Raw genomic sequence first — 11987 nt, forward strand, 5'->3', positions numbered from 1 at the left:
CATGTTAAATATAATTTTTTGGATATGTAAACTATTGCAGAAAGGGGATTGCCCCTTTTGATTTTTGGATTTTACTCTTTTTAAAATATACCATTATTAATTATTATTTTAAAGAAAAAAATAGAGTAATTTATACCACATACCACAATGTAAAGAATTTTTATATTGTCGTTACAAAGCGTAATGTATAGAAAGTTTGTTAGTTTTTTATGCTAATAATTAGCTTAAAACTTATATACCATGATTTTTTATTCGTGACAATATATAGAAATTAAATTTAAAAAATTATAAATAAGCTCATAAACATGCTTACATATTTATAGATTAAATTAAAATATAAGATCATAATTACAATGTTAGTACTGACTAATTATAATCATATTTGACCGCTAATTAGTTTCTCACTGCTTAACTATACTAACTTCAGGCATAATCAATTGAATTGTGATGTAAGAAAATTCAATTCCTTCCAGGATATCCAATGATATAAGAAAGCAACATTAATTACACCGCATGAAAATCAATCTTCTTAAAAAAAGCGTATACTACATACAATTACGTCATTGTGAGGTATTTCGGCACTTAAAATAAAGTTCTTTAATTTGTTTATTATTTAATTATTTGCGTGTATATAATTAAGTGTTACTGTCTATTGGGGAATTAAAAAAAGGAAAGAAATTAAAACCGAGCAAAATCTATGAAGGGATCGAAATTGATGAAGTTTAAATTAATTAAAATTGGGACAAGACAAAGAACATTGCATTATTAAGTCACAATGATATTGTTGTACACACAAAATTAAAAACCGTTTGGAGTTAGTTGGGCAGTGACTGGTGGATAAAGCGAGGAAAAAAAAGTAAAAAGTAAAAAAGAGAAAGTGGTGTGGTCTGAGATTTTAGATCTTAGTAATATTGGCAATTAGCAATAGTAGACCCTGCGACGGCACGTGACAGGTACTGGAGCCACGTGCGAGAGAGAGGGTAAAAAAGTGAGTTTTAGGGTTAAGAAGAAGAAGACAGAGAGGGTGGTTAATTGGTTAAAGAAATAGAAGGAAGGAGCAGAAAAAAGCAAAAGCCAAAAGCAACAACAACCAGTGACTAGTGAGTGGTGTTAGTTAACGGCGTGAGAGGGACGGCGAAGACCGAAACAAGAAAAACGATCAGTTAAGTAACGGCGTGAAAGGGTTGGGCGTTTGTGGGTTTAGTGTCTATAAAAAACCGTTATGTTGGAACCTTCTGAGTCCACTCCACCCAATTCTCTCTCTCTTCTCTTTCTCTCTTCAACATTCTCTCACACCAAAGCAACAACACACACACTGAGAGCGAGGGGAATTCAACTTTCTGCAATGGCGGTTTCTTCTTCTTCTGCAACAAAATGGGTCGTCTTCTTGCTTCTGGCGCTGCTTATTCGAGAAGAAGCTATGGCTACACCACAGATCTCTGACCTCAGGTTGAGACACACGCACAAACTCTGTTTCAGTGTCGAAAGCATTTTTTTTCTTTGTTTTCTGTGTTGAGTTTGTTTTCTTTTGTTTCTTTGAGCTGCATTGTGGTGTTTTCTGCTTTTGCTTTAAGTGAGGCTTGCGAGTCATTTATATACACTGTTTTGGTCATATTACTTGGCAATCTGGGATCTCCAAAATGAAAAGTAGTTTTTAGAGTGAAAAGTAGAAACAAGTTAAGTACAGTTTCTTTGTCTCTGGATTAAGAACCACATTGTGACTTGTTTGGTTTCTGAAAGGGAAAAATGAAAATCTCAATTTCACGTATCAAATTGAAAACCCATTTTTCATTCTTATTCATTTGACTCAAACATTCACTTCATTGACACATTCTATGCATATTCATCCACTGAAACAGAAGAGAAATCGAAGATCTTGCTCTGACCCATTTTTTTTTTTTGGGTTATAGGAATCTTGAAGTTGAAAGACACAGGTTGCCGAGCTTGACGAACTCGTCAATGGCGGAGAGGTTAGTGTCCTTTTTCCAACGTTAAAAATTCTTTATCCTCCTCTTTCTCGAAACTCCGGTTAATCTGGACCGTTCGTTCCGAGTTCCAACTTTAACTCTCGGCCGTTGTATTTTTAGTAACCGCAACTAACGATCACTGCCGTCGAAAAATCGTTGATGCTCTCGATCTGGATCGTTTATTCGCTTATGTTCGTTCTTCGGATTCCCTTGCCGCTTCTCTCTGTTTTCTCTTTGTCGAGTGTTCTGCAAAAGCAATAATATAACTCCCCACACCATTAAAGAGTTAGTTAACCGTCAACAAACTTTTTTTGCATTTCCAAAACTACCCTCCAAAGTGTGTCCTAAAAATCTATAATATGTTGGCTGAAGGAGTATTTTGGTCATTCTATTTCAGAGGATAAGATAAATCATTAAATATTATATTTCTCTGTCTTGAGAAAGCTCTTTAAGTTTAACGGTTTTTACTTTTTTATTTTTTTTTTATTTTACTATTTTACTTCTTACGGTGTTAAATATGGTTACGGAACTCACTCAAATCTCACCGACAAGTTGTCTTTGTTTATTTTTTATTTTTCCTTTTTTTAATTGTCGTTACAATCTCCTGTCATTTTCTTTTTTCTAAAATAGGCGTTTATTTGTTTTGGGGTAAACAATTTGTTTCTCTTTTTGTATTTATTAATTATTTCAATATAGTACGAAAAGGACTATAGCTATAGTTAATATGTCACAATTACCGACTCTAATAGTGTAAACGTATTTTTGTAATTTTTGCTTCCAATATTCAGCAAAAGAGGTAGTTTATTTTATGCTGCTATCTTTAGCAGTGAAATTTTGGTTATTATAAGAAAAACTGAATTATTATATAAAGTTTAATGTTGTCTTATGGCACCTATAACTAAAAGCATATCTAGTGAAATTATATATGCATTGAAATAGTATAGTTTGTTTGTTTATTTATTCGTTATGATTGTGATTGTGTTGTAACTGTTTTTTTTTTTCAGGGCAAAAGAGGCTGAGAAATTAAATGAACAAGCTGCAGTGGCTAACCCAGAGGAAGTGGTTTCAATGGTTGAGATGTGGGTCCCTATCTTTCTCTCTCTCTCTCACTACATTTTCACCACAGACAAGTCTTGTTACAATGTCCATTCATAGCTAAGCAAATGAATTAAATCAAAAGAGAAAAAAAAAACTACATGCACCTATAATTATCTATAATGTTTTATTTATACTTATTTTTATATTAATTTAATATTCACGTGGAGGGGGGACTATTATTTGGTGTAATGGGGGTAGGGTAGTGGTGTGTACTGTAATTGGTGGCACTCATAACCATCCCTTTGAGAAATGAGACCTAACTCTTTAGACTTTACCCCCCAACTCACCCATTTTTCTGTGCCACATTACTTTCCTGATTTTTGTCATAGTTGAATGAATTTGAATTTTTGACGCTTACGCTTTTCTTCTTGTTTACCCTTTTGTGGCATGTCAAGTTAAAAACGTTACCTTGTGTCACTGACCAGCTATAATTTTGGTCATGGTGTCTCTCTCTCTACTTTTCATGCTTCAGTCACCTGCACTTTCTCATGATATATAATATATAGTTATATACCCTTCTTTCACGCTCATTATTCTTTTGCATGTCATTATAAACCTAATCCTTTGCCTATAAGTAAATTAATTAATGTTTCTTCATAAATGTGTTGTTGTACTTCCGGGCACAACTCTTTCTCTGCAATTAAAAACAGTTGCAGCTTCTAGCGGTGTTGCTCTGCATGATCAAACTTTTCGGTGCTTCATGTGTGGTTGAATTTTGTTTGTTTACAAATTTTTTTACCTTGTGTTTGTTGATTCCTTGTAATGTGACCACAGCTGCATATTTGGGGTCCAGATCCATGTCATGACAGAAAAGCATATTTACAATATCTTCTATTCCAGGAAAAAGCAAAGAATATTTTGCCGTTACACTTGTGAAAATTCCTTTTGTCTTCACTCATCACATGGATAAATAATTAATTTTGACATTGTTTGTTTCCTCTACAAAAGCTCAAAAAGATTTATTAAAAAGTTTTATCTTGGGTAAGAATCCTAGGGCTTTTATTTTATTCTTGTTAGATGACTCTACCTATCGAGGTTAGACCTAATTATTTGCTACCTCTACAAAGGCTAGAACCTTTTAAAAGCATTTACATACTGCACAGGAAACACGAACACTTTCCTAGTACATCTGCAAATGTGTTCAATTTGTAACACATTTTGGCATTGTATTAAACTATTAATGTTGGAAGCATACAAAATTGGATATCATATGAGAACTAACTTAGAGTAGTTTGACTGAGCTTGAATAACACCAAATACAGATTGTAGTTTGACAATTGACATTGATGGCATTATGAAAACAATGTTGTTTCAATTTGTAACACATCTTGTAATGGTATTCAACTATTAATGTTGGAAGCAAACAAAATTGGATATCATATGAAAACTTAAAGAGTAATTTGATTGAGCTTGAATAACATTTAAAGATTATGTTTGACAATTGAGATTGATGGCATTATGAAAACAATCAATGTTGTTCAGTTTGTAACACATCTTGGCATGGTATTAAACTATTAATGTTGGAAGCAATTGAAATTGGATAAGAGTAGTTTTGATTGAGCTTGTATATATAACACCAAATATAAGATTGTAGTTTTGACACTGATGGCATTGAGGAAACAATGTTGATATTTTACAGGAGCATCCAAAACAGCACAGAGAGGAGGAAGTTGGGATTTTTCTCTTGTGGAACTGGCAACCCCATTGATGATTGCTGGCGTTGCGACCCCAACTGGCAACGCAACCGGAAGCGTCTTGCAGATTGTGGCATTGGTTTTGGCCGAAACGCCATCGGTGGCCGTGATGGAAAATTCTATGTGGTGACTGACCCCAGGGATGATGACCCCGTGAACCCGAAACCCGGCACTCTTCGCCATGCTGTGATCCAGGATAAGCCATTGTGGATTGTGTTCAAGAGGGACATGGTTATTCAGCTGAAACAAGAGCTGATCATGAACAGCTTCAAGACAATTGATGGTAGAGGAGTCAATGTGCACATTGCTAATGGAGCATGCATCACAATTCAGTTTGTTACCAATGTCATCATCCATGGCTTGCACATTCATGATTGCAAACCTACTGGAAATGCTATGGTGAGAAGCTCCCCAACCCACTTTGGTTGGAGGACAATGGCTGATGGAGATGCCATCTCCATATTTGGCTCAAGCCACATTTGGGTTGACCACAACTCCTTGTCACACTGTGCTGATGGCCTTGTGGATGCTGTCCTAGGCTCAACAGCCATAACTATTTCCAACAACCACTTCACCCACCACAATGAGGTACTACTACTTTTCACTGCAGTGCTTCTGTTTTCTCTGTGTCAAACTGCACTTTTCCCCTTCTTGTTGTTGCATCATGGCTTAAGTTGTTGTCTTATTTCTTTTCAAATTCAGGTGATTCTGCTGGGCCACAGTGACTCTTACACAAGAGACAAGCAGATGCAAGTGACCATCGCATACAACCATTTTGGAGAGGGACTTATCCAGAGAATGCCACGGTAATATTTAATGTCACTTTTTGCATTGAGACCCCCCTTTTGTTTCCCTTTTTTTTTTCTGTGTGTGCGCGCCTTAAATGCAAATAAATGTTACCACAAGATAGGTTGGTCTGGTGGAGTAGCAGACTAGCAGCAACCCTCTTTGGTGCATTAATTTTGTTTTTAAGCTTTCTCATTCGGTTTAAGGAAATCATAATTTTTTGTAGAAGAATTAGTTATAAGGGACCAGATGGTATATCCGTTGAAATCAATCAACAACTGGATAGGGCTATTTTGTCCCCTCCTATTTTAAATCAGAGGTGGAATATTATTATGAGTTAATCTAACACAAGATTGGTCATGAATAATGCAGTTGTAGACATGGATATTTCCACGTGGTGAACAATGACTACACTCACTGGGAGATGTATGCTATTGGTGGAAGTGCTAATCCCACCATCAACAGCCAGGGCAACAGATACAATGCTCCTACTAACCGTTTTGCCAAGGAGGTATAATAGTACAATCAGTCAACCTATCCATGCGATGGTGAAAATTTAATCACCTTTTAGTTAAGCAAGTTTCACCAACTGATAGAAAAAAAAACTTGGTGTTATGTTACACAGGTGACAAAGAGAGTGGAAACAGCAGAAAGTCAGTGGAAGGGTTGGAATTGGAGGTCAGAGGGAGATTTGTTGCTGAATGGCGCCTATTTCACACCATCTGGTGCTGGAGCCTCAGCAAGCTATGCAAGAGCCTCTAGCTTAGGAGCAAAATCTTCTTCCATGGTTGGTTCCATGACTTCCAATGCTGGTGCACTAGGTTGCAAAAGAGGCAGTCAGTGCTAGCATATATTATCATCAACTACAACCATGTGAATGAAAGAGGTCATCCATTATTTTTCTTTTGTTGTTTGATTCTCAAGGTTTTACCATATTATAGTAGAACATCATCATCATCATATATCCATAATCCATTGCTTTCTTTCCTCACACCTCCATCATCATATCCTGCAGTATTCTTGACAAGTGTACATTAAATTACACATGTCAATATGGTTTTATGTGTTACCCCTTTGCCACACCGTGTGTATTGTTGTTGGTCAACCTTAGCTGCTCGACTTGCTCCAGCTGAAACAAGCAATGCAATTGTAGGAGCAGGTGCAGAAGCGCCATCCATTGTTTTCTTCCCTTTTTCATTCTTACTCTTTTTTTTTTGCCTTTTTCTTCCTTTGGTCCTTCCCATCTCATCAACTCCCCCCCCCCCCCACACCAATTCATATGCATATTTTTCTCATGTCTCCTTACATACTGTTCAATCATTTTCAGTTTTATAGGATTTGAATTGAATGAGTCCAATATGATTTTTCTTTTACCCCCCTGTTATTAATTTACTATTTGTTTTGTTAGTTAATTATACAAGCAAAAAAAGCATGATTGTCAAAGTCTAGTTACATGGAAACACTTTATCAAGGACGATTATGGAATTGTAATAGTTGTGGTGTTGCTTTTTAACTTTCTCACCTTTTTAGCCTCTTTTTTTTTGCCTTTGCAAGTAATCTTTGCTTTTGTTATGCAATTATGGTTGTAAACCATTAAACATATCTGCCAGTGTTCGCTTCTCTACCAACATGTGCGATTCGTTCATGTGCACCACATGATCCTCCCTCCGTCATTATCTTTCTAATTAACATGATGACCCCTTTTACTTACATTGTCCCCCAACAAAATGATGCAATGCTAACAAGCGATTTAAGAGATTTTATCATGGGTGAAATTATGAACAAGACATGCCATGATTTCAACTATCCTTCTACAGTTAGTTTTGTTTCCCAATTTTTCGACTATGCAATACATAGCAGAACGAGCGTGTGTAACAATTAAAGTCTCTTAAGGCATCCAAGAAAGTAGTATTAATTGGGAAGCTAACCTCCACAAAAGAAAAATGATCAATATCCCGCCAGAATTTTTCACCTTGCACAATTAACTATCCTTATACATTTCAATAACTTGACAACACTATTATCTACCTATGAGACAAATTTAATCATTAGTGTAACAAATACATGTCGATAATAGAAGATAATCACATTCATTTATCCTCAATAACTTAAAAGACAAAGTTCACCATATTTATACGTGTAAAATGACTAATAGTTAAATATGTCTTGCAAGTGATCAATAAGTTAACATCACAAGATTATTGAAATATCTAATGATAATTAACTTTAAAAGTGACTAATTGTGCCAGATGGCAGGACTGTAATCACTACTCTTACTCTCCACAAAAAGTCACTGTGCAACAAGGGATATGAGTCTATCACGGGTCAACAAGTAAATACTCTTTGACTTAAGTTAACTTTTACTAGAATGTAAGAGGTGTTTAATTTCTGAAAGCCCCCAACATGGTAATTGAAATGAGCTAATCAAATTGGCTTGTTCAAATGTCTTTGTCTTTGTTCTGCCCCGTCACAACTGGTTGGAGGCACCTAGTAAATGCCTGCGGAGAGAGCAATGGACAGTGCTAAACAGAGATACTGATGATCACTGATGAATGCTCAATGCACATGGTTAGATTTGTAATAAAGACTATACCTCACTTGCATGTGAGATAGGGCCCCATATGGCATGTGGGTAGTTCTTGGCCAAAATTGGGTTACAGTTCACATGGGGGGTTTCTGTTAGGAAACTTGTCCATTCACTTTCCAACGCTGCATTTTTTTCCTTGGAAATTCGCCATGTATACCACTACTTCCTACCATTAACTTACAATTGCATAACTCAAAGTAGTCTAATTATACCATATGATTTTTAATTAGATGATCCAAATTGAGTTTTGCTATCTTTTTTTATCCATAGAAATCGTAGATAAGGACTAGAGATTTATAATAACTTATGTAAGTTAATCAATTAAGCTAGATCTTGTTGATATGTTTTGCCAGTGAATGGAATTTTATTTCAATTAAACAACACCATTGTATGATTCGTATCTAATGACCTCTGGGGAACATCGGTATTAACATTATTGTTGGTATCTTGAATCCTTTTCTTGAAGATGTGACTTCGAAGTAGTTGCTTGAATTAAACATTTAGGCCCTTTCGTTTTCTTGATGTTCCAAGATTGGTACAAATTAATGTCTAGCTCCGAAGTGATGCCATGATATTGGCATTTGTGTTGAAGGAGCCACCTCTCATTCGGGTAACAAAGGAAAGAGCAGGATGTGGTTTTTTTTAGTAAATACACCTTTTCTCTCATATTTTTTTTAATCTACACTACTTTATAGTTTAATTTCCAATATACACTTGGGACTTTCTCTGTTCTTTTTATTTTTTTAATTTAAAATATTATAAAATATAAATGTTATATTATATAATTTTTTAATTGACTTTAAAATTACTTATTTATTAAATTAAGTGTTATAATTTTGTTTTTTTATTTTTTAAAAGAAAAGATATACAGGTAAAGAAAAATAAAAAAATTGGATAAAATTAGAGTACAATTTTTTAGTTACTTTGTATGTACTTTTGTAGTTAAATTTATGTGCTGTTGATATATTTTTTTGTTATGTTTGTTAATTAATAAAATAAAAAAATTAGTTAATATCATTAAAATAAACTAAAAAACACAGTAAAAAAAAATTAATACATCTATCTTATACAATAGACATAAAATAAAATTTCAAAGAGTAGTAACTACTATATTAAAAATATCTTTAAAAATATCTTTAAATAAAATATATTGAAAATATCTTTAAAAATATTTATTTAGTAGTTATTTTTTATTTAAGTGATAAGAATTGATATTTTTATTATTTATGGCCTGCAGATATGAAAAAGAAAAGATTAAAATATCCAAAAGATATTGATAACTACTAAATATGGATTATTTTTTTATAATAAAAATATATTAAAATATCTTTAAAGATATTTAATTAGCAATTATTTTTTGCTGTCACCCAAAAAATATGAACGAGATCAGTAGGGTCTTGATCCAAGCAGAGAGAGAATGACAATTGTCCTAACATATCTCCATCTTAAATTTTTCCTTAGCCAAGTGTAATTATTTAAGTATTTTATTGATAATGCAATATAATGTTCTTTTATAAATAAGTTGTTAAATAAAAAATCTTCTCATTTTTTAATTAAATCTAATGACATAAATAAACTAATTATATTTAGTAATATAATTATATTAAAAATAATTCAGATTTTAAATAAAAATATTCACCTAAAAAATATGTTAAGTAAATTAAATAATAAAACAAAAATAATTATATTTAATAATATCATTTTCTTTAAAAAAATAAAAAACAAAATTATAAAATTTAATTTAATAAAAAAGTAATTTTAAAACCAATTTAAAAAATTATATAATATAATATTTATATTTTATAATATTTTAAATTAAAAAAAACAAAAAAGAGAGAAAAAGTCTCAAGTAATGTATATTGAAAATTAAATTGTAAAGTAATTTAGATTGAAAAAAATAAAAAAAAGATATATTTATGGAAAAAAACCACATGATGTCTCCATATTGTGTGTTTTTAGAGTTTTCCTTTTAAACAGAAGACAACAGACAATTTTTTTTTTTCGATTAGTAACCACATGTGTACCCTAACATAGTTAGAAACTTATTTGACTCGTGTTGCGTAATTATCGACTCATGGAAATTTTAAACATAGTGAAAACAGAATATCCTAGTACAAAATGTTCTGTTTAACACAAAAAATATTTCACATTTTTTCCTATGATAACGCGTGTAACAGTAACGCGTGTAACAGTAAATGTAACTCAAGAAGACTGATTTTGAAGTTTTAAATAAAAAAAAAAGTCTGAAAATATGGGGTGGAAACATACAGGAAAAGTTGTCTGTTGAAAATTGTAATGGTACGTAGAGAAAAAAGTTAAGTCATAATACTCTTTTGGCAAAATTTGGGACCGTGTTGCAATGTTCCAACTCAATGGTAATTTTGATGCCAAGGTCAGAACAAAAAAAGAATAATCAGACATCAGAAAGAAAAAGAAAAAAGAATAATCAAGAAGGGGTTAATCGAAATTTGTTGCACCGACAATGGTTAATGGATAGTCCTAGTCCTATTGGTCCCCACAGAGAAAAAGCTTCAATCAACACTGCCAAAGAAGAACCTTCAAAGTTCAATTCAAAGGGTTAATGGTTCACAGACCAACGTAAGATATCTGCAGAGAACCCTTTCAGATTACGTTAAGGTATCCCTCTATTTTTGTTTGCTTGATAAATCATAGATGTATTTTTTGTTTGCTTTGATAAATCATAGATTTAGATGCTTAAATGTTTTTAGTTTTATTATGTACTTAGAATTGGAATTTTATTTTAATAATCTATAACTGTATATAAAGGAAATAAGGTGTCTAGAATTGGAATTTTATTTTAATAATCTATAACTAAATATAAATGAAATAAGGTGTTTTGATGGATATATTTTTATGCTCATTTTGTTTTTATAACTACATTTGTAAATTACCATTTCATTCCTATAATTACCTTTACAAATTATTCACTAACTTTTATTATTTTTCTTTTTATTTAAAAACATGAAAAAAAAAAATAATTAGACACGGAGTGTGTGTTTTTCTCAAGTTTGTATTAAAAGTTAACATATATAAATTATCAAATAGTATGTGATTCTGAATCATAACACGATATATATATATATATATATATATATATATATATATATATATATATATATATATATATATATATATATATATATATATATATATATCAAACAGTGTTTTAAGTTTTATTCTTTTGAGTATTGTTATATTTTCTTACATATTTCTTACTGTCTTATTAGAAAAGTATTAAAAATATATTTAATATCTTAAAAATACAAAATATATTTAATATTGAATATATAAAAAAGTAGAAGGATTCATTTCTTTTTACAACCCTTCACTATTATAATTATGCTAGACAGCTTTGTGTGAGAGTGAGGGGCTCAAGAAAATTTTAGACACATTCGAAATTATATCATAATTATCCCATAAGAGCCAACAGGGACCCCACCCTATAAGATTTTATTTTTGGATTTCAAGAAACAGCATTTCTTTTTTTACAAATGGTAACTAATGATTATTGTTATTAATCAGAGAGGCGAATTTGGATCTCACGATGTGAAACATTAGATTTGTTAGGGTTTGTCTTGTGGTCTCATAAGAATAAATGCTAGCAGCTCTATTAGTAATTTGGTTATCAATCAATGATTCCATTGAAGAAATTTTCAGATCGTGTGAGGTGCAAATGGGCTTTAAAATCTAGTTTGAAACTGTTTATTTTGATGTAAACTTCTACAATACTACTCATCCACCTTGTTAAAAAAAATTTCCTAATTCTATGCAGGTCAAACGATATAAGTTTAGTTTGAGTTTGTTTGTTATATGAATTATTATAATTTTTTTTAT

The 11987-nt window shown here is 32.1% G+C and overlaps 1 protein-coding gene across 1 annotated transcript; it reads left to right on the top strand.

Moving 5' to 3' along the window:
* The first annotated feature begins 1227 nt into the window (after nt 1-1227).
* LOC114403377 (probable pectate lyase 8) lies at nt 1228-7066 on the top strand. The gene is made up of 7 exons (XM_028366306.1): nt 1228-1449; nt 1911-1970; nt 2972-3046; nt 4705-5347; nt 5462-5565; nt 5918-6056; nt 6171-7066. Exons 1-7 carry the CDS (start codon nt 1346-1348, stop codon nt 6390-6392), a joined length of 1347 nt encoding a protein of 448 aa, XP_028222107.1. The 5' UTR covers nt 1228-1345; the 3' UTR covers nt 6393-7066.
* Nucleotides 7067-11987: the final 4921 nt, after the last annotated feature.

The sequence above is a fragment of the Glycine soja genome, chromosome 20, assembly GCF_004193775.1.
Source record: "Glycine soja cultivar W05 chromosome 20, ASM419377v2, whole genome shotgun sequence".
In the NCBI taxonomy this organism is placed as follows: domain Eukaryota; kingdom Viridiplantae; phylum Streptophyta; class Magnoliopsida; order Fabales; family Fabaceae; genus Glycine; species Glycine soja.